Genomic DNA, 24,286 nt, shown 5'->3' with positions numbered 1-24,286 from the left:
CTCGTTTGAGAGGTTTGATTCTCATTGCAAAAGGCTAAAAGGAAATTTTAATTCTGACAAAACTTCATCCTAGCATTCATTAAAGACTAATATTTAATAAAGTCATGTGGATGACACTGCAACACCAACAAACAGCACAAGAAATGAAGAAGAAAGCCTCCTTAAAAAGTTGCCAAGAGGTTGCAAATCTGGGTCCTTTTAGTCTGATATTTCATTAAGTGAAGTTGCCAGGCATTTTATAAAACAAATAAGGGAGCACCAAAAAAAAAAAAAAAAAAAGATCACACAACAGAAGCCAAAATGAAGGACAGAAAGAAAACATGTAATAATACTGTGCTAAATGGAGGACCAGGAGCAGCTTCATGCAAGCAGAGGGAAGGACTCCCAAATAACTCTGCTCACCTTGCCTGACAAGCTCAGCAGTTTTCTACATTTTTTTAAGAGACAGACTGACTTGGCTCTATTTGCAAGGGTATTGTGGAGGACGGAGGACGTTTAGAGTACTATGGTGAGCAGAAAGTCATCATGATGAGCTTATTGGCCCTTTTTTGCTTCTCCTGGAGGCACTGTATTGACAACTGGAGGAAAAACATCAGACCATTGCTGTGATGCTTAGAAGTGAAGAAAACCACCTAAAGATCTAGGATGCTAATGACCTAATTTATTCATGTTCTATGTCTCCTGACAGATAATTGCAGGAAGTTAAATCCTCATCCTTAGCCCAGTCAATATGGAAATAAACCCTCTCCAACACAGAAGAACAATCACCAGTTGTCCCATACCTCTCCTCTGTCTCCCAACATGGAATCACGTGGTTTTGGGAGCTGTTGACCACTGATAATTCTTAGAACCAGCTGTTTCTTCAATTGACCAGGCAGTGGGTCTTCAGAATTTGGATTAAAGACACCTGTAAGAATGAGAAGTCACATAATGTGAAAGAACTGCAATTTTGGGAATTACTTTAGTTATAGATACCTTCTGGCTTATTTGGTTCTAGCATCAGAAATGCATTTTTAAACAAACTATAATAAGGATCCATACCCGCTTTTCTCATGCAATAAATGATCCACTCATTTTGCTCATTTTTCTTACCTTGACACATGCAGTTTGGTTTGAGGACATAGCCACAATTCCCATTGGCACTAAATTTGGCCCGGTTCAGTTGCAGCATTCTCCCCTCTGACTGGTAGTTTAGTGCAACTATTTAAAAAAAAAAAAAAAAAAAAAAAAAAAGTGATATTACTTACTGGGTAGGTTAACAACGTTCTTGTTTGTAGAACCAAGTTAAAGGAAGGACACCTAAATACATTTTCACATTTGACTCCTTGGATGCAAAAACTCAAATGTTTTGTGAAAAAGAACTCTTATGTAACATACATCGCAGCTTCAGGGAGAAAAGCTCTCCCAAAGAGTCTGAACTCTGAAGCCCTCTTGCATTTGAGAAGTTCATTTATTTCCATTTATCAGACAACTACTTGCATGTAAGACATATGTTTGAGGTAATCGATCTAGGTAACAACATAGACAGTAACAAGGAGGACACAATTGTCAGTAAAGTTGGATGAGCAGAGAACTCGGAGTATTTTAAGGGATGATTCCGGAGCTCCTATTAAAACATCCCTCCCAAAATTAAACAAAAATAAACAAGTTTTCTTTCTACTCACCAAGTTGGCAGCCAGCATTCCAGAATGGCTGGGGATTGTAGTTGCTAGAGTCCACACGATAAGAGGATGGGTAGATGCGGGACAACTGATGCTGGTTGAAACGCAGATACTGTGCTGGCTTTTGCTGCAGTATCTGGTGGGCTTTTGTTTCACTGAAAGATGAAACCTGCCAGCTGGAAGTGACTACAAAGAAGAGAGGAGGAGATTAGAGGTAATCTCTTTATTTATTTATTTATTACCAAGATAAAGCATTCAAAATGACATAGCACTACTTCCTTATAACTATCAAGCATCATTTGAATACTCCCCACTCAGAGGGAACTATGCTTTTCTTCTATTACAGCAAAATCGTTGTGCTTATTGGAGGAGCTATGGCTGGGAAAATGAAGCTGAATATCACGAATTACCTGAATCTTCCTTAAGAAGTTTAAAAAAAATTCTCTAAGATTTTTTTAATTTGCTCAAGGAAAGTATGTTTTCTGGCAAGCAATTCTCTCTTTCTGACACTTTTAACTAAAATTTGATTTCTGCCAAAATAAAATGCAGAATACTTAGAAAGAGGACTGATACTCTAGAAATTTCATGCTGATATTTCATCAGACTTGAGTTAAAAATCTAAACTTTAAGCTTGAAATGGTCTTCAGACCATTCTGCCCAAGAGCATGACTAAGTCCTCTGTTATTTCCCAGGAGGTAAGTGTTGTGTAGCAGCTTTTATACAGGGTAGCAAAGACTACATGTGTACTACTTACTACCTGTAGTAACTTTTTCTCCATTATGGAGGCTGTCACACAACTCTAGGCTCACTTTGTGGATGCGCTGGTTTTGACAGGGATAGAGTTCATTTTCTCCATAGTAGCTAGTACTGGGCTGTGCTTTGGACTTGTGCCAGAAACGGTGTTGATAAGGCAGGGGTGGTTTTGTTATTGCTGAGCAGTGCTTACACAGAGTCAAGGCCTTTTCTGCTCCTTACCCCACCCCAGCAGCGAGCAGGCTGGGGGGCACAAGGAGCTGGGAGGGGACATGGCCGGGACAGCTGAACCCAGCTGCCCGAAGGGACATCCCACACCGTACGACATCGTGCTTGGCGTATAGAGCTGGGGGAAGAAGGAAGGGGGGGACGTTCAGCGTGATGGCATTTGTCTTCCCAAGTCACTGTTACGTGTGATGGAGCCCTGCTGTCCTGGGGATGGCTGAGCACCTGCCTGCTGATGGGAAGGAGTGAATGGATCCTTGGTTTGCTTTGCTTGCGTGCATGGCTTTTGCTTTACCTATTAAACTGTCTTTATCTCAACCCACGAGTTTTCTCACTTTTCCGATTCTCTCCCCCATCCCACTGCAGGGAGTGAGCGAGCAGCTGTGTGGGGCTTAGTTGCCAGCTGGGGTTAAACCACGACAGTGGATTCTGAATTGCAAGTGGCCAGCTACTTCAAAATAGTATAGCTTTATTGTGTGCAGCTCTTCTGTTAAAGTCTTTTCAGGGTGGGGGAAAAACAAACAGAAAATCAGCTTTTAATAAGAAGATATGTAAGAACATAAACCTTTCAATTTCTTTCTATAGCAATTACTTTCAGCAGACTTCTAGTTCAACCTACTTTCAGTTTCAACGTCATGGATGCCAACAGACTTCGTGTATTTCACCAGGTCAGAGAGTGCCCTGGACAGCTTCATTGTTTTCTTCTGTCGGTTTACCCTAGAAAGATAAAACAAATTAATTTCCCATTAATTGAGGGGTAAATTTTATCTTTCATATTTAAAAATAAATCAGGGTAAAGAAATATACGAAGGTTTTCTTCCACCGAGGAGGTAGTTTTATACCACATAGAGCTTCATTGTCAAAGCACACAAATTCTGGAACCAACGGCATGAAAGCATACAGAACAAGTCAGTGCTGTTCTTGCATGTTAATGGCAGACATAAGTATTCACCTACTAAGATCTGATGGGGAGGACTCTAAATTGCTTTGACCAATGGGTGGAATATCTATTCCCATATATATTTACTTCTCAAGTCAAGTGCTAACAAAAAAACTTTTTAAATCCCAAAGAAATAGTAAGGAAGTAATGCTCTGATCCTCCTCATTTGCTCAGGTTATCACAAACAGCATATGTACTAACCTCCAAAAGAAAGCTCCCAAGTATCCTAGAGAACTGCTTGATCTGATTTCTTACTTTTGAAGCCTGGAGCTTAAGCAACCATTCTGCAAAGGATCTTTGATGTCAGGATTTTTGAAGAGGCAATTTCCAAAGAAAAATCAAAATCATCACCTGAATGTTGATGCAACTTCATTTGGCAAATTATAGAACAATTTAAAAAATCAGCTGGGGACCTGATACACTGCAAATCCACCTTAATGGATTCACTGGGCCACCAGTCAAACGGCCTATATGTCAGCTGGGTGAGATAGTAAGAGCTCAAAACACATACAAGGTCCACTGTACTCTGCTAATTAGTCCGAATGGCACCAAGAGATCATTCTGATGATCTTGCGGCAGACGTCGGATCTACCCTTGTACCAGATTCCTGTCATGTGCCTGCAGCCTTCAACAAATTGGCTTCTAGACCTGAAGCATATTTGTTTAGTGGGTGCATTTATGTAGGTATCTTTGTTAGAAACAAAATTGCCGAATCACTTGTTAACAAACCTGCTGTAATGTACAGAGCTCCTGGCTAAATTTCCTTGAGAATCCGAGTCATCTTCACCCTCTTCCAGACTTGTTGCCTTTTTCAATTTGCTTCCTTTTTTCTGTGTCATAAGGAAATAAAACCATAATAGCATAACCATCTGATCAACGTTTGAGCAGCTGGATACAATTCTGCTTTGTTATGCCAATGAGTATGTTACTTACAGAAAATGGGAAGTGACAGCTTTTGTAATACTCAGTATTGCAGAACGATATGCGTGCACATGGGGAAGACTCAGCCCAAGGTCAGAGCCTTTTTATAAAGGAATCACAAATCCTCAGATAAAAGGTGAAAATGAATTTTTATGTTTTTCGTATTAGATCTTGGATACTTTTAGACCTTGATGTAAATTAAAACTATCTATCTGTTATGCACAATTATAACCACTTATCCAGCCTATCTAGTCAGTGAACAGTCTGATAGCAAGCCTCTGCCAGAAAATGCAATTATGATATTCCTCTTCACCACCGTGTGCAAAGAAAAAACCTATCCGAGAATACGATATTTTGTGTAGACCTAACCTACCGAGTGGCTCACCTTGCGCTTAGAAAAACTGCCCATCAATGACCGGCTGTGCCTTTTATTGGTACTGAAGTCTTCCCCAGATTCCACATCATCCTCAAGTTTATTCTAAAGCAAGCAAACAGAAAGAATAATGTAGCAGACCAAACCAGAGTGCTACAGACAGCATATTTGAACACCATCAGAAACACTTTGGGAAGCAATCCTCCCTAAAGTGTCAACAGAACTGGACCAGACCAATGCAGACTTTTTTTTTTTTTTAAACACAAGCTGAGTACAAGACCTTGTATCCTGGCAATAATTGCCATAATTTTTGTCCATGGGAACTTTCAGACCAGAGAGAAACCACACAAACACCTAATCCCAATTTTATTTTCACCCAGGCAAAGTTTGAATGCCCCCATACCATGTACATCCATTGACACCAGTCCGGTTTGTAGCTTAATATTTGAAAAGCATAGTTTAACAGGACGTATTTCTGCCAATTACACAGTTTTATTAGGATACTCCATGGTAAGAAAGAAAAAAAAATTTTCATAATCCCTAAAAATGTATATACTTCATTGGTGCCACTGGTTTTTAATACGACCTTAGAGTTTCATTGTTTCCTAGACTAATAAAACACAGACTATTGTGGTTAACACCTATGCAAAAGGATTCTTGAAGTCTTGGCCTTGTAGTGGATCTTACAAGAATAACTATCTGATACGTTATGTAAATCATTAGGCTTAAGAGTACATACAAAACTCATGCCACAGAAAGTTTTGGGAAGCTGATTTTTAATTCTCATCTAGTTTCAATCCCTAGTTAGTACACCTGCTTATTACTGGCAGATCTCCAATATTTTTAATTTGCATGCAACAATCTTCCTAAGCTTTTTGTGGCTTACAAATTCTAAAATGACAATGCCTCAAGTTCACGAAGTGTAGTCTGTGGACTGAGTACATTTTTATAAATAAGCATTAGTATAAAATTAAAATACAGGTGTAAATGCATAGAACATTGAGAAACGAGAAAAAAAAGCCCAACTTTCATATGCACTTTTTACAATGGAAAATAAAATTCTTTCTGTTGAAAAGTCATTTCATGTGTACATTTCATGCTCCAATTGCTGTGTGAGCAAGAAAAAAAGCTTTGCATATCTGACAGTGATGTTCACCTGGCATCATCATTAACCGAATGAATTCAGCTACGAAGCTGAGGTCAGTAATATATGATTTATTCAGCAAGCTAATAAAACACAACAACTGGAAACGCTAAACACCTCTTTCTCTGAAGTCACTGGAGAAAATCACTGGACTTTGGAGAAAGAGGTGGTTAGCATTTCAGTTTATTCTGAAGGACTGTCATATTTCATTATTCATCTGCAATAACAGACTATCCCTCTGCATCAAGTGAGAATCATAAAAACAGCTAAAATTAAATCTCATTATCAGCAAATTAAGAAGCTTCTACTAAATGGACATAAATGCAAAAACTATTCTTCCTTATAACATAGCTTCTATATAAGCAACATGAGATATTAATAAGATGTCATGACAAAATATTACAGAGAATATTACAGAAGAAGGGAACGTGTTTTCTTGTATATTGAAATAGCTAAATATGTGGTGGTCAGGGCAGTCATCCAAGAATGGAAAACATAGCTTCAAAGTCCCAGTTCCCCCTAAGTCTGACTGGGGACACAAACCTGGATCTCCCACATCCCACGTGAACGTTTTGGCCATCTGGTTATTCTCGAGTTGTATTATCCTAGTTAACCTAGACAGGAGACGGGGACCTAATGGCAAATAGACCCTGCAAAACTCATCATGTGACTCACACTATCTTGTTTTAAGGGAAGCACTGAGCATTCTTTAGTTTCTCTAGTACTATGATGGCTGCAGACACCTCAGATAAACTGAGCTATCTTTATTGGGGAGTCTCAAAACAGATTTAAAAGTCCGACTTTAGACATCCACCTTTAAAAGAACAAGCATTATTGTTATGAAATAATAGTACTATGTAGCTACAGAGACAAACAAAACAACTATCAGGTCTAGGGGTAAGTGAAATACAATAAAACATGTTCACCTTCTTACTGTCTGATTTTAGACCAGCCTTTGCCGATGATGGTAGAGTGGTAACTGTAAAATTGTTTGGATCTTCACAGTCACGGATTTTGGATTCTTTTATCAGTGAGTCAAGTTTTTTCTTTGCTATATTCTCCACTCTTTTCCTATTAGTAGATGCCTGCAAACAAACCAGAATCATTAAACTAGGTAGTGATGAAAAAAGTCTTAGTAATTGCAGCCAGGATTAATGCAAACTAAAATGTTATGTGCAAGAACAAAAAAAAAAAAAAAAAAAAGAAAAAAGAGGTTCTTCATTTGCATAATGCGAGCAGTTACCTGCAGCTCGGTATCAGACTTAATGTAAGGTATGGAAGCATACAAGGCCCTGAAGCAGATATTAGACCTAAAGTGTAAACAAATTGTCTGAAGTGATGAGAGAGTAAAACTGATTAAAACAGTTCTAATTAAACCAAGACTGACCGTTAGCAGAGCTATTCAGATGTGATGTCTGCTACAAGCCAAGGATGCGCTAACATGGTTATTGCTGAGATGACTCCCCATACTGAAGTGGAATGACGTATGCTATGTTTTGCAGTGCATATTTAGTAAAAAATCTGATCTATTCCATTGTGCTGTCCAATAAGCCATGCTTCACGGAAATTTAATAGTTAATGGATACATGTGGAAACTCCGAGTAAACGGTATTTCTCTCACACATTGGGGCTGATGGACAGCATTCATATGCCCTGTCAAGGTTGACTCTGCAGCTACAATAGGTGCAAGATTCTACTGGATGGAATGGGAGAAGCTTGGAATCTTGATTTCAGCAGTTCAAGGGCAAAATGTAAGAGAACTGTTCCCTCCTTCTGTGTACATCACAGCCCATATGAGGAAGTGGGGGAAACAAAAACAGAAATTCAGAGTTTTCTTTTTCATCCATGAGACAAACTCATAATCCCAGGTCTTTTAAGAGGTGACAAATTGTGTTTTCTCAGTAGGCCTTAAGAATTCCCAGTTAAATTTGTCATGAAACAAGCTATGATTTTCTGAGCTCTTCAAAATTTGGCTTGGAAAGCAAACCAGATGTAGCAAATCTCAGATTTAAAGCATCAGTAAACCTCACAGCAAAGCGAACCGTTAGTAACGAAGACAACGAGGTCAGCAAAGCAATGCCTACTGAGCCTGTAGTGAGAATAATACACCCAGCCATAACATGTTACTACCTAATTTTATTAGGAAAGATGACACTTTTCTTACTGGAATTCATTTCTCCATCCATTTAACGGAAGAAAACTAAACATTATTTGACATCTTTTTATAAATAGCATGTATGTGGGCTAAGTTGAAAAGAGTCATGGCAAAAGTAATTTCTAGCAATGAGATCTGCTAATATTTCTGCTTGTTCAAGCACCCGGATCAGCGTCCTCTCAAAACAAACCATCTTTAAGTCTAGAAATTATCTGGAAAACTTGCAACATGAGGATCTTAAGTACCACAGCACCCCTGATTTCAGCAGGGATGTCAAATCACCTGCCTTGTTTCCTTTGGATATTAGAAACAGTCTGCCATGTCTGGGATACAGACAAAAGAACTAGAAAACATAGGAAAGCAAGCTGAGTGAACTCTGTTGATCACAGTCAAGTTTCAAAGTCAAGAAATGCCCAGTTCTCATTTTATTCAGTTTGCGTAGTTCTAGTTTCCCTGTAGAGTCAACTACATAGGTAGCCCGAGTGGGTTGTAAAAGCTTTTGCGTTGGTTTTCAGCTCATTTTGTCCCTGTTCAAAACGGCCACGGCTTCACACCAGGCCTGGTCTTATACGGGGGAAAGCCTGCTGGACTGAGCTGTATCACCACGGGCTGCACAATACCTTCCACTTTGAAAAGATGCATCACGTAACAAGGAAGCATCAAAAACCATAAAGTATTAAAACATCACAGATCTCAGCTTTAAAATACTGAAAAGTGATATGCTAAAACATAGTAATTTAAAAAAACAAACAAATTATTTTTCCCCTTTGGCAGACTTATTCATAAAGAAGTTTCTCTTTTAGTTTTAGATTAAAAGGATCAAATCCATAATACAAAATGAGGAAACAGCCTGAGGGAGAGAGGCCTGAAAATGCAATCTCTCTTCAAGGCAATCTAGTTTATGTTATTAAATGGTTTTTAATGTGTATTTTAATGTTTAAATGTGTATTTTATATTGTTTCTGTAAGATGCAATGTCACTTGCCAGAAGATTAAAATGACAAAAAAAAAAAACTTTTCAAAAGGATGAAGAAATAAGGGGTTTTCAGATTGAAGCAAGCAGAGATTAAAATATTCTCCCTTTTTAACACCTCCTTACAGTAAAAATCTACTAAACCCAGCCTTCAGCAAACGAAAGGGATGCTCTGTAACAATGACAACAATTTGACATAAATAGAATTTTTTCTTTTGTTTTTTTTTTGCATTTGAAGGGAAGAACACTATGATGCAACCAAGAATCATGAGATACTACTATTTAAAATATTAAAAGACACAAAATTCCAAACTTGAACCATAACCGCTAGAACTGTTGCTGCCCAGTATGCACTTCTGTCAAATCTGTTCCCGTGAAGTTGTAGAACCTAAAAGACTTGGGATGAATCCCAAAGATTAGGCCACATCCACATTCCAGAGAACTCATACAAGGTTTCTTCCCACTGGGATAGAAAAACGCAACACACATTTACATTCAAACGGTCACTTAACTTACATCTCCGTTCATTAGTTTACAGTCATCATCAATCTCATCAGCACTGTCCTCATCAGAAACTTCACCTTCCTCTGCATCATCACTGATGTTGGCTGGAAGTTTCTTCCCCTAGAAGATAAAGTGATTACACAGGCAGGCTAGCGTGCAGCTCTGGCTATCACACATTTAAAAAATAAAAAAATAAAAAAAGAAGAAAAAAAAGAAAAATTATTCAAAGCATGCAACCAAGTTCTTATTGATTGAGAAGAAATTTGTTCAGAACCTTAAGTACCAGGTTCTTAAAGACTGCTTTTTGTAAACTGATTTACGTGCTAACCAGGCAGAAATCATAATCATCACAAACAAAAAGAGGGATGGAACAAACGAAACAGCTTTTTACCTTAACCAGTATCTTTCCTTTAAGACTTGCTGGTGAAGGGAGCTTGCTAGAGTCATCGCTGTGCACAGAAGACAGATCCAGTTTGTCTCCCAGAATTTCTATAAGATACTGAGCCATCTTCTTCTGCTGAATGACACTGCAATGGTTCTCAATTGACAAGATAACAGGGTACCTGGGAGAGACATAAGCAAGTATCAACTGCAGATTTAGCTTTTACAGCATTGAGAGGATAAGGGTTATTACTGCCTGAGCCATTCCTGTAACAGGCATCACCACCAATGAAATCCACGGGGGTTAGATAAATCAGTGTGGGCACAGGACTGATACCCCACTACTCACTCCAAACTGAATGGTCTATTTTTGACAGCCACAGGATAATTCAACTTCTGCAATCTGATTTGATGCATTTTTTTCCAGAGCATACTTTTCACCTTCTTATCCTACCCAGTCCTGACCTCCACTTCCTATCAAAGGCATTCTAGCAAGCCACCCATAAGGAAAACCTAAATAGCCAGTGCCTTCAACTCTCCTCTCCAACCACTGCTTCAGCCCTTTTGGACTCTCACAGGTAAAAGTAAATAAAGACTCCAGGAACTGAAAAGATCCCCAAAGGGGCTTCGTCTTTACCTTCCCACTTCCAACAACCAAGTGATAAACCTGTTGTGTTAGGTCCTCCGTGAAAACTTTTCTAGCTAGCAACAGAGCAGTATCATACAAACAAGCCTGCAGATAAAGCCTCTTCTACAAACACAGTAAGTATTATTTCTATATTTTCTTTTATTGTTGATTCTCCAGGCTAAGGCCAAGAAATAACAATGCCTGGTTGTTTGAAAGGCATCAAGATAAGATTTGTGAAACACCGATTCCAGTGTGTCTGGTGCCATGTAAAAGCACACGGAAGATGGATTTCTGTTTAGAGATGATGCATTTTTAGGATGAGGACAAAAACCAGTATACAGTGCAGTTTTGTAGGGCTGAATTATGAGGGATTCATTAATTAAAAACTAATTATGAATAAAAAGATGTCTAACCTGACACCTGCCCTCATCAGCTCCTCATCAGGAAAAATGAGGCTTTCAGCCAGACAATGCCTGCAGGACAAAATTTTCCCCATTGATGACTATAGTTACATTCCAAGCTTTGCCTGAAGCAGTTCCTTAGCTGAATTCGCAGCCAACAGCTATGCCTCCAGCCTGTCCTGGGAAAGAAAACACCTGCAAGTCTAAACTACGTTTCATTCAGTACCAAACTCTGACTGAGCACCAATGCTTATCAAGAAAAAAAAAAACCCACCACAAATAATAAGTTGTAACGTGGTCCCAGTTAACCTTTCTGGAAAACTTTTAAGAATTGCAACAATTTCAGAAGCATTGCTATATATTCTGCTGGCCAGCTTTCCTTTGCTTTATTTATCATGTCTTCAGGCAAACTCCAAAAATTTCAGGCTCAGAACAGGTTTACCTGGGCTGAAATTTCAGTGCAATTTTAGCTCTATTAATGAAGGCAGATGGACTGCTTTGAAGAAGCTACTGGAAAATTTTTACAGAGATAAATTAATTTATCTTAAAAAAAAAAAAAGATAGGTTGACACACACATTTTGACTCTCAGGAGGAGGACAGTACTGCCAAGGTATATGAAACTTCCACTGTATAATTCTCTGACTTCCTGAGCAATGTACAGTTAGGGAAAATAACCTATTTCCCTTGAACAGTCTGCTTTCTCCAGAATTGGGCTACTGTCTCTTTGTATTCCTTTGCTGCCTGACTTGCTTCCTGTCCCCGGAGCAACCAGGTGTATTCGTGGCATGACTGGAGTACACATCTAGAGATATGTGGTTAAATTGTCAGCTATTCACTAAAAACGTTCACTGTCAAAACATGTTGATCCTCCTGTCTTCTACTAATGGGATAAAGACAGCCCCACAACTATGTATAGAATGCCCCTACTCAGTCAGTTTTGCCTTGTTATTTCTTTCTGAAGGCTTTCTCCCCACAGAAACCAGCTCCAAATTCTGTCTGGCTTATGCAGAAACAGATTAGATTTCCACTGACTGCCTTTACAAGGATGCCTGGGAACACTCCAGTTTATAGCCCTGAAACTCAAAAGTTGGCAGGCTGTATACATACTCATTCTTGATAAAGGCATATTTGTTGATAGTTTCAATCACATCTTTGAAGAGAATTTTGGAAGTCAAAGTGTATCCATGGTGGACAATTGGTTCACCGTCCGGCCCATCCCAGCAGTCAACTGTAGAATAGAAACAATGACACCCATCAGACAAGTAACATCTGGGGCCACCATCTGTGGAAGACTATGAGACCCTGCAATTCCCTTCAGCAACCCAGCCAGACATGTACCCAACAAAGCAGGGTGCAGGTTCATTCCCACCCTTCGCCTGCATCTCCCTCCTCACTGTGCTGAACGCCCTTCCTCTGAAGAAACTTCCTAGCCTTGACATTCTACTGTGTACAGATGACTCTTCCCCTTGTTTGAGAAAGCCCCAAGGAATAAAGATCTCCTTTAACAAGTGCTGAGGAGTATAATGACAGGAAGAGAGCTGACATAGCATAGCATTACTCTCATTATACTACTGCTAAGCCTGAAAAGGAAAGCAGAGAATCTTAGCCAAGCTTCTCACACCACAAGCAAAGCCAAGACTTAGGCATCTCTAGCCCTCCTTGGATTTTGCCTAACCTTATACTTGTTTACAATCATATTTCCATGAAATGTTTGACTCCTCTGAAGCACCCAGTGGCACGTCCACAATCTGACCTGAGCAAACCATAATACTGGCCTTCTGAAAAATTGTGAAAACACTTTGATGGTCAGGATATTAAAGATGGTTGTGAAACAGGTAGTGTCTCAGAAAGGCACTACAAACACCAAGGTCACTGCAGAGACTGTCAGCATTTCACAGAACAGAACCCTACTTCCCTTACCAGGAATACCAGCTTTCCTCTTACATGTAGCAGGAACTCTGCCATATTTGCCAGTTTGGTTGCCATATACTTGGCTAGAAAGTGTGTACACCAATACATTCTACTGAATGTCAGTGTCCTCTCTACAAAAATATTTTTACAATTTTTTTCCCTCAGTACCAACGACATTACTCTTCAAATGTCTGCCTTACTTCCATGCTCGAGAAATTTATCCATTATATGGCAACATTATTTTATTGTTCTTTATGAAGTGATGACACCATTCTACTACACTTTTTCCTCTACCCAATTACAATTGTCAGTCTTTTGCAGGTGTCCTGAGTCTTCCTTTACAGAGGAGAAACAAAACTACAGAGCCTACTGATGATTCTTTTTTGATTTTTACCTTCTACACAACGACAGCCAGATTGTAGCACCCATGCATACATGTCCACCCTAGACTGGGACATCAGCTGATCTCCCATGAGGTAGGTATTATGTGAAGAGGTAATGAAATAGTGACTCAAAGGATAACTCATGTCCTGATTCACTTGGTAGTGTTCTGGGTTGAATATGTCGCCTGATGGACTCCGCATGTAATTGGTGAAACCTGTAAACAAACAATACTATAAATAATACAGTTTTGTCCTTTTTGTGGCTGTAGCCTTCCTAAGACCAGCCTAAAAATGCATTCCTACATTCACCAACACATTCATGAACATGTAAGTAAGATAAATAAATAACACCACTACATCCCAACTGTCACAATGACCAATTGCGATTATTGCTTTCAAGAAATTTCCAGTTGCTTTGTGCATTTCCCTGCTCTGCCTTCCCTGAAAAAATATGTCTATTTAACCCAACCTGACACTTTAGGCTTATAATTTTTGTCAAAAGACTCTGCTGGGACATTAAGTTGCATAGCAGATAAAAGGCTCCAGAGATCTGTGGTCATATCCTGGCATTGCTCCTCAGTGAAACAAGTTGAAAGATATACGGTACTGTACTGCCTACAGATAGTTTCTAGTGGCCCAACACAGTCTGAAGGAAGGGAGATACTCTCCCCTCCTCTGTTTCTCCTGAAAACACCAGAAGAACGTCAGCACACATTGGCTTGTACAAGCAACAGTTTCTAACTGTGATACGATACCGCATGCACAAACATGCATGTGGACGGGAGAGATCTGCAGCATTGCATTACTGTCCCTTTATGAGACTGAAGTTCATTGTAATACTCCAGACTTGACACCAAAACATCGAGTATCTGTAGCACTGTCAGAGATGCCACCAGAAGAATTTACTTTCTGAAGTAGTGGGATACTTGCAAATCATGCAGACAACACCACCCGGACAATTTCTGTACTGAAATCATCACTCTTATTCGGAAGCAAAATTTTAGCAAGTTATGTTTTATCTTTGTATGAAATTGCTGCTCTCAGGTCACCGGTATACTTTTGTGCACATATACACAGACACTTTCACAGGACAGACTAACATTAAAAACTGTAACTTCCATTTCAAGTCTCCCCAGAATTCTTTTCCTTCACCACCAATGAAAGACTAAGATTTCCATTCACATCCTGGCTTAACAGCTGCTGACACCGATGATGCCTTTATTCAAAAGGTCTCTGCTTCAAGACTTTGAATTCTCCTGACATTTCACTCATTATTCCATAAATAAAACAGTGCCCGTATAAAAATCCTGCCAAACTTTTGAAGGTCTTAATGCACTTTCTCTGACTGTGACAGACTGGTGCCTTGTTTCACTAAAGCTACACCAGGCAAAATAACTCCAGTCCTCAAAAACAGACTCAGAATACCAGTCTACAGAGAAATTGAGCTTGAATAGAATTTAAGATAAAATGTCACCTTTATGATGGTTCTTATAGGCTTTACATTTCATGTTGATGAAAGTTTTATTAAAGGAAAAGAGCTGATAAATACAAATAGCAGCCAAAACCTTTTGAACAATACACGAGGAAACAGTGCTAAGGAACCTCGGTCTAGCCTAGTATTCGAGTCTCTCGAGGCACGTATCATGATCAACTAGCAAACCGGTAATACAGCTAGAGTAAAAACAAAAGACCAACCAAGTCAGAGCAGACAGCATGAAAAATTGATAGGGCAGTGTATGTCAGCAAACACACAGCTGATGACTCTTGGCAAATTAATCATTTCTTCTTGCTACAAACCAATCAGCTGCTACAAGATTAATTCCACACACCACTGTTAGGGCAGCCTCTGAAGCAACACTATTGTTTGCTTTAAGCACTTGTTAAAACATAATATCAAAACTGTTATAATGAGTTCACACTAACTGAATTTATTAACCCTGAGATGAGGAAATGAGAATGAATCAAGATACTGTCGGCAGTGTGTACCATAGACCTCCAGTATTTACACACTCAGGAAAAGCTACTGACAGTGTTTTATTTCGGTCAACAGAGGAAGGCAAGAGGTTTTTTGCAAGACTATGTTGAATAAGCTAACTGTCACAGGCCAGTGCTTCGTGATGCAAGCCATCACAGCTGAGGACACAAGGCAATACAGACACATGAATGAATATGAATGGGCAAAGAACCCTGTGCTACTATTCTGCTACTACTGAAGTGCCTCTAAGTGTGCGCAGGGTGCTCTTGTCTGGGCTGTACCAATTTGAGGAATAAACACACAGCTTCAGTTTCCATAGCTGTTGTATTTCAGTCTCCCTAGGCAGCACCCGATCTGTTTTCTAGAAGACAAGAGGGATCTAAAATCTCAACTACACACAAAGACAAGAAAAGAATAACTTTTCTGTGTGTGCATGTGCACACACGCACACACGTGCCTACCTGCATATGCATGCAGATATATATCTATGTTTTTTAAGCAGTTCTTTCTTCTTTGTCAGTACCCAATCCAGCAGCGTGCCCCTTGTCAGCTCCTCAGTCACCTCTGTTCGATGTTAGCATCAATGCGCTCCAGAAATCTCCTGCATTAGTTAAGCTCTAGATCAGATATGTTCTGTTCTGATGCACTTCCAGAAAGATACTGGAGTGGTTACAGTCTCCCATAAGGAGCAGAGCCTGCTAATGTGAAGGTTTTCCCAGTTGTCTCAAAGCGACCTCATCTTCTACTTCCTCCTGATCAGGAGATCTGTAGCAGACACCCATGTTGGACTGCTCTCTAATCCAAACGCATAAACTATCAACTGTTTTATCATCCATTCTTAGGCAAAGCAATGTTATAGATCAGACTAGTTTTTTAAAAGTTTTTCTTTCTGGTATGAAAAACTACAATTGTTTGAAAAGCCTAGTCTGACTTTTCTAGCTATGAGGAAGACAAGATAATGAACCTAATTATTCATTATTTATGTGACTGCCACTGACTGTAAAGCACCAGAAAATAATAACATGAATATGTCAACCACTACACTCACTTGGCATTAGTGTAAGTTTTAAAATAAATTGAAAATTTAGTCTGAAAGTAGAAGAGACCTGACTCTATCCTAAGCAACCATCATTTCTTGGAAAAAACCCACCTTACACAAGACACCAGAAAGTACCCACTTTCTCATGCAGTAAACAAAGCTGAACTTACATTTTGCCACTTTTCACTATGACAACACACCCACAGAAACGGACAAGACCGATTTTCAAAAGGTCCTGGAACTTCTGCACAGAATCTGATTCCTGAGGAATGTACTCTGTCCTTGGAGTCAATAAGATCTGGCAGAAGATTTGTTATTTAGGGGAAAGGATTTAGAATCAGTCCTCAAAATAACAAAAGCTACCATCATGATGGTACAGCATCATTATATTCAGAGTGAAGGCTTTAGCATCAGAGGTCGTGAAAGCATGCTTCTAGTCAAATTTCTTTTATCATCCCACTTCACACATTTACTCTGGATCACATCACTCCTCTTATTAAAACTTAAAGTATTTCCAAAAATACTTGCAGGAATGATGCAACTGGATTCTACTGTATTTTCCAAAAGCACAAATAAAGACACATGCAGCTCCAGCTGACCTTCAATGACTGCTGCTTCATCATGATATGTACCTTTAAGAATCTTCCAAAGAGTAGCAATTTCCCTTTAGGTTCCTCAGCAAATAACAGATATTAAAAAAAAACCTACTGAAAATCATACTCTATACAACATGACAAAATTCTATGACTAAATATTATGCAAACGAATGCAATATTCTCATAAGCATTTAAACAGTTGCCTCTCTCCTACAAAAGCTACACCAGCCAGCTTACCATCAATCCCCAGAGCTCCCTCCTTCTTGTTCTCCAGGCACGGTTCAAACTTGCTGATGATTTCCAGGCAGTGTTCTTTAGTCACATTCGTCATCTGTAAAAGTAGCAAAGATCAAGTGTTAACTAGTAATCACAGCTTCCCCGAGCTCTTTTCTCTGTGTACAGTTTAACAACTGGCCAGATCATAGAATCATAGAATGATTTGAGTTGGAAGGGACCTTAAAGACCACCTAGTTCCAAGCCCCTTGCCACAGGCAGGGACACCTTCACTAGACCGGGTTGCTCAAAGCCCCATCCAGCCTGGCCTTGAACACTTCCAGGGATGGCGGATCCACAACTTCTCTGGGCAACCTGTGCCAGTGCCTCCCCACCCACTCATCCATAGTGATACTAAGGATTTCCAGTTACCCAGCGAGATTCTCGCTCCTGTCAATGAGCGTCAGGTCAGATAAGAACCAGACTGCTTTGTGAAAAGTTTCTGTCCTATTGGCAGCTGCCTGATCACGGCCGATAGAGAGTTCTGCTTTGTAGGTCATATCTCGTTAGAGCGTTATTAGGCACACAGAGCATCCAAACAGAACAAGCTTTGTCACAAACGAATGGGATTTCTTCTCTTGTAGGATTAAAGGATTAGTTTGCATTATCAAAGGGCTTTTACTTTAAAATAAAACAAGAAAATGGCTCATCTTTATGCTGCAGACAGAAAAATCAGTTACTAGCAGGGTAACAAAGAATCAGGACGCAATGCTCTCGGAGAGCTCCTTGAGGAAATCTGCTAACTTCAAGGTTGCTTTGCATTCTCAACCGAAAAAGGAAAGAGTACAAAGGGAAATACATGTTTGTAAATGTTAGCATTCATTAAAAAAGGGCCATTTATGATAAGCTGTAGCTTTTTTTACCTTGCAATGTTTTCATAATTCAATTTTAACACTATTATTTAATATTCCTGCTATGTACTGTTGATTTATCCTCTATTTATTATCAACTGCTATTATTTAATATTCCTGTCCTGAGTGGTCCAGCAAATCCTTTCCATCAGATGCTGTACCCGACACATGAAAACACAGCCGTTGTCACCAGAGGGGACTGCCAATAAAGTGACCAAGCTGATGACTGTTTTGGCAACATGGAATCTGTGCTTAGGGGGAAATGAAACCACCAGCCTGTCTGCTACCAGATCAATGCCTTTTCTGGGGGTAGTTGAAAGCCTAATAAATAAATGTAAAAGAAGGGGAAGAAAAAAACCCTAACCCTTTATTTGCCCATACATTATAGGTTTGCTGGCTTCAAAAGAAAAGTTCTGGAACAACAGAAGGTTTTCCTGGTGCAGCTTCAAACGCACAGAATGAACACTTGTTTTCCCTGTACGTATCGTATGAGAACGGGCAGCACTAGGCAAGGGAGAGAAGCCCCACAGGCGCGAGTTGTCCACGTCAGTGATTAGCTGAGCTGATGTGTCCTGTGGCTAGTGTTCATCTTCCCCTCACCATCTGGAGGATCAATTGACCAATGAAATGGAAACATACCCCACTTATCTAAAAAGACAACCACCAGAGAGGTGGCTTTTTTATTCATTCATTTCTTAGACAAGTTGTGAAACTGATGGAGATTTAGGACTTACAGGCATACAGCTTCAAAAGAGATCATGAGAGGAAAAAGGCAAAGACAAGTCAATGCATTTGTTCCTGCACTGACTGCATCTTACTGTCCAATTATTTTTCCTCACTTCAGAATCTTCCACAAGTCTCTAGATGAAAGACCACAGGATAATTCAGGGACCTCAGGAACTTGTCCAGCTCAAAATCCTGCTCAAACCACAGTCAACTACAAGGTCACATCAGTTAGCTTAGGGCATTACCTAGTCTGGTCCTCAAAACCTCCAAGGATGGAGGCTGCACAACCTCCCCAGGCAACGCGTTCCAATGGATGAATGTCCTCCTGGTACAGATATTAGATGACTTGCCATTTTCTGGTCTGCCAAATTACCACATACCAGAAAGACCCAAACTTGTTCTGACCAAGGGGTATTTGGGATAGGAGTAAAAGTGTTAGGCTTCCAGGCAGCCTGGTTACAAAGATTCCTAATGCCATAAAGGTTCAAGTCAGTGATGGAGGAAGCAGATCAGTGGGCATGTACGTGGTGCACCATACGCACAGAGGTAAGAAACTTTTATCTTTTACCATTAGAAAATAAGAATATACCAACACTAGTTCCCTTTTTTCATGAAAAGTTATATGAACTGTCAGAAAATGGACTTCAGTAACTTCAGTGCGCACAAGTGACCGATGGACAAAATTTCTAACGTGACTGATGTAGGCTAGCCCCCTTGTTAAATACAGTAACACGAGTGGATAGCATTTACTGCAATACAGCACATAGTCTGCTGATATTTTGCTGAATGTGCATAAACACACACACAGAGCACAAGCTATAGATGCACTTCAATATCTGAATAGCAAAGCTTAGAAAGCTATAAATTAACATCTCAGAAGAGCTGTAAAATGTCTCAGATTCATGAGCAACACTAAATATCATGCTTATCATTATCTACTGGTTGCTGCCACCCCCACTCCATAATATTATACAGGGCATATACACATCACCTGGTTTGTCAGACAAAAATACTTTGCCTGTTTCAGATTAGTGAAATGGGAAAATAGTCTTTAAGACCCACTCCAGCAATGGAGTTAAAGCATTAAGAGACAACTTAGTATGTACTACTATATATCCTCAAAAAACTTTCCCAGACATGAATAATCCTCTCAACAGTTCTTCAAAAACATAATCTTCCACTTTACAAACTGAGATAGTGTGACAAAGTAATTCCGTGTCTCATCATGGACTAAGCACTATGTCAAAAGCAGAGCCAGTAACAGCATCTTTGCACCAGGGCACTGAATACTGGGAAAAGACAGATATTGATGGAATTGTCCTAAGAGAGCACATGAAAAAGAAAGAAACTGTAGAGACTATATTTAGGGGCATAACAAAAGAGTCTACAGAAAAAAGAGGTAGTGAGAGCAAGAGGATTCAAGAAATAGTCATGCCAGCCTACAAGATGAAAATCGAGAGGCGTCTATTTTTCACATGCATGACAACAAAGTTCCCACCCTTTTTAAAAGGCAACGCATCCCCAGTGGCAAACAGAAAGGCATGCAGATGGGAAGTCCTTTCCTGGCTTGGGCCTACCTTCTGTTCAATCTCCAGAAAGCGTCTCAGGTCATCCGTATCCAGGTAGTCCTTGTGGTTGCTGTAGGTGAGCATTAGCAGGTACAAATCACGTCGTGTTGACATCATCTTATAGAAGGCGCAGAACTCATCAAAGCCCAGCGTGCCCTGGTTATCATCTGTATCAGCCTCCTGCATTACACAGCAATAAGGCAATAAGATACCCAATTTCCCAGCAATAGCCTGAACAAACTTTAAATAAACGAACTCCTGCATGAGAAAAAAAGCAACACTGAAATTAAATGCAGGTTGATGCTGCCTGACATGGCTACTCACTGTATGGCCTGCTAGAACAGATTGATTTATCAGGCTGATGCTTGTCATATGAATGCTTTGCACAGCTTTCCCTCTGAACCTCTTAAATGTATGCATTAGTGCATGAACCAAGAAACAACTTTTAAGGTCTTTACTGTGGCACAGGGAACCCTGCTTGAAGGATTTCTTCTATCTATAGCAATGAAGACAGCGTACCCTGCAATGCAGAACAGAACAGGCATATGTCTGGCAGAATTACCCGCTCATATTTTCTTGAGAAGATCATTACAACCCAAGTCATCTTGAAATTAGTTTTATATTCAGGATTTAGGAGGATATCTATGAAATCCATGTCCATAAACTAATCAGATCCGCAAGAATACTAATTTTGCAAGTACAGAAAAAATAATCAGTAAATGACACTATATTCTCTGGTATATCTATCCCCTACAACATGTATGTTTCTTGGTTCTTTACTTTTTGGGGTCAGGTGCCCCAGCCTGTGATCCAAACCACCCTCAGTTGTATCAGCAATACTACTTACTGTTTGCACACAGTGGAGATAGAATTTCTTCAAAGAAATCTTGTGAGAGTCTGATCACAATGGGATCCACCCAATGATATAACTATTTGGGGGAGAGATTATGGAATTATTGTGTTTCCTAAAAGCCTGTTTCTAGAAGCATGAGAAACCGAATGAGAAATTCTGCCAGGGGAAAGTATGAAAAAGGAAAGCTGCTATGTTTCCCAGACAGGATAGACAACACTTGCATATTTTTGGAAAAAAAAAAAAAAAAAAAAAAAAAAAAAAGAGCTTCTCCAGCACTCCCTACTTTGTTCTCAAGAAAGAAGTTGTCAGCATATTGCTTTGCTCACCTTCACTGTAGACACGTTTAAGCACATTTCAGGCTACAAAATTAAAAAATAAATAAATCAGGCAAGTTTTTACCAAATTTTCATATTATTCACTGAATTTCCTTCACATACTACCATACACGTGCACTTGTACCAGTTGAGGAAAAAGCTGGTAATAAGCTCTCACAGCCACGGACAGCAGCTCCGCGCAGCCTTCACAAAGCACTTGTGTCCTGGCAAGCCGGCATCAATTCCCAGGTATTTGCCCAAGAACGAAGTACTGCCATAACCCTGCCATTTATTCTAATGCACCCACAGGGATTTTTAAAAACTTACGCAAACAGATTCCTCTTTCCTTGTTCAAAAAGGACGCCCTGCACTTGCTCCCTACTCTTTAATCTTGATGGACCTCACTACTTGGTCTCTTCCAGTCTCACACTTCAGCAGTCGGAGCCTCTATCAGCCACAACTCGGACGCTGACAGCAGTATGGAGGAAGTGACTGGAAGAATGAGGAGTCATGAAGTCACAGATGAAGCTCCTTTAGAAACGAGCCCCAGGTGAAAATATGAATGCATTTGTGAGCAAGAGGTAGCTAATAAGAACGGCTTTTCCCATTGTAACTATGGCAAGATTTTTTTAAACAACTCACTACTTTTTTAACTAGAACAATTAATATTCAAGGTAACCTTCTTCAAGGCCGACATATAATCTACCCTATTATATCTTAAAACACTTGGTGTAGCTATTTCATTAACCGAGAGATTTGATTTTTAATTTCAAGGCTGCTTAATATTCTGATTCTAAGGTATCAAAGAGCAATTACATTTTCAGTTGAGACCAGCTGAGTTTCAATTATGCACTGCATGGAGAAAAAGCAAACCTATTCTTCTTTGTTAATAGCATTTCTAAAGCACCCAATATGGGTAGTGATTGTCATTGATTACAAACAGTAAAACCAGAACACAGCATACAATAAGCGCAAATTTTTTCCCAGGAAAGTTTTACCCAGTCTCTTCTATTTGGCTTGCATGAAACCTAATGGTTCATCCTGGAAAGAGAGTCACTTTAATCTACTAATTTTAATGAACTTTTAAATTCAGTTCTTCACTGAGCTACATCCATAAGCCTAGTATTTGCTGGTATGAAAGAAAAAAAAAAAAAACAACAGGTAAAAAGCCTTGGTTTTCTCTGGCTGTACATGCATAATGCTCAAAGGCTTTTGAGCCTGGAATGTGTCCCAGAACTGAATTCTTGAAAATCCAGCGACCACTAGGCTAGCATGACTTCGTAGTAAACATGAAGCAGTGCTCAAACAGCTGCCATTCCAACTGTGAGATTTTCAAGCACCTAAATGTACATTATGTTTCCTAAGGTACATATACACTCTGTCCAGACATTGCATCAGAAAAATGGAAATAGCTAAGAAGTCCTCACCTTCCGTACTCTCCTAAGGTACGGCCTGCACCCTAGAGGTCACAGTTTTGTGTATGGAAACAAGCAGGACCTAACACAGTAGCACATACTCTTGCAGCGACAGGATTACAACCATCCATCCCAATAGCCAGTACTTTTGGAATTTCAAGAACTTTCAGTTGGCAGAAGACATCTGTTTTGCACAAACTGCTGTTTAATGCAAGAGCCTCATGTAAAATTGTTTACGGTCATAACCATATAGGTCTTAATCCGTCAGTTGGATAATTTAGCACCTGCAGAAGTGACAGACACAAACTGACTTTTTTTCTTCCCCAAACAAAAGCAAAGGCAAAGGCGAGTACCTGCAAGTTCCTGGTGACTAGCATTTCATTCCATTTAAAAATTTATTTTTTTGTTTGGAAACGTCTATGGTGTTATAATGCAATAGTGTGCAACAGCATGGACAAATCTACTTTCAAAATTCATTCTGGTCCACATAAATTTTATGCAACAGAAACAGAAAATGGTACGCAAAATGAGGGCTAGCATAGTAAGAGCAGCCTGAGAAAAACGGGCACCCAGCTTCCTGGGGCATCTATGTGCTATAAACCTTTTATTTCTCTTTTATCGAGTAACATACAGAAAAAATGCTCAAGTATTTTAACTCTACTTCTAAACTCCTGTTTAAATTTCCCCCCTAGCTGCAAACTCTTTTTTTGTAGGATTTTCTGCTCCTAATGAACAACCCACCCAAACGATGGGTGAAATATCAGCCTGATGCATACACTAGGATAACCTGTACCAGCTGATTACTGGAAACTTTCCAATAGCCTTTCGTTCCCGCCCCATAACCCTGAGTTGCTGTGGGTTGCAGAGTTATCCCATTTTCCATGCTCCATTTGAGCGTATTTTACCACTGGAGACCCACAAAGGAATTTACATTACACATAAGATGCAACCAGGCAGGGCTTCAGCATCAGCTGCCAGCAGGATGAAAGAAAGAGCAGAAAGAGATGCAAGTTAAAAATATTTTCAACCCAGAGGCATTAGAATAAATACATACAGCCATGGAAGAGAAGGAAGGTTTCAAGGCTCATTTTTTCCCCAGTCAAACTAGTCAGAAGATTTCCAAGTTACGCTCTTTCACCAAATTTTTCTGTAACGCTCTTCTGCTGTAGTTAAGAGGCCATAATCAGAGGCCATCAAGCGGGTCTATAAAGACTGTTCTTGGCAAAATGCAGCGGCTACATTAGTTTCTAACCAAGGAAAGAGATAATTTTGCCTCTCTTTCTTTTCTCAGGAATAAGTTAGAATACAAGAATGACAGCTTTG

General features: G+C 39.7%; 1 protein-coding gene across 5 annotated transcripts in view; it reads right to left on the bottom strand.

Annotated features, from left to right (window-relative positions):
* The window catches only part of PLCH2 (phospholipase C eta 2), a 135,103-nt gene that overhangs the window by 20,642 nt on the left and 90,175 nt on the right, over nt 1-24,286 (bottom strand). For all 5 annotated transcript variants that reach the window (XM_087755555.1, XM_087755559.1, XM_087755558.1 and 2 more), the window contains exons 7-19: nt 20,391-20,561; nt 17,201-17,294; nt 13,365-13,568; nt 12,167-12,287; nt 10,040-10,211; nt 9,661-9,768; nt 6,944-7,102; nt 4,886-4,978; nt 4,309-4,409; nt 3,259-3,356; nt 1,665-1,847; nt 1,093-1,200; nt 783-907 (exon numbers count right to left, since the gene is read on the bottom strand). In XM_087755555.1, the coding sequence (XP_087611681.1) occupies nt 783-907; nt 1,093-1,200; nt 1,665-1,847; nt 3,259-3,356; nt 4,309-4,409; nt 4,886-4,978; nt 6,944-7,102; nt 9,661-9,768; nt 10,040-10,211; nt 12,167-12,287; nt 13,365-13,568; nt 17,201-17,294; nt 20,391-20,561 (1,737 nt within the window). The remainder of the gene's footprint in view (nt 1-782; nt 908-1,092; nt 1,201-1,664; nt 1,848-3,258; nt 3,357-4,308; nt 4,410-4,885; nt 4,979-6,943; nt 7,103-9,660; nt 9,769-10,039; nt 10,212-12,166; nt 12,288-13,364; nt 13,569-17,200; nt 17,295-20,390; nt 20,562-24,286) is intronic.

This window comes from Nipponia nippon, unplaced genomic scaffold (genome assembly GCF_047370975.1).
Source record: "Nipponia nippon isolate SJK-2023a ecotype South Korea unplaced genomic scaffold, ASM4737097v1 scaffold_19, whole genome shotgun sequence".
In the NCBI taxonomy this organism is placed as follows: domain Eukaryota; kingdom Metazoa; phylum Chordata; class Aves; order Pelecaniformes; family Threskiornithidae; genus Nipponia; species Nipponia nippon.
This window is presented reverse-complemented; position numbering and strand designations above follow the sequence as displayed.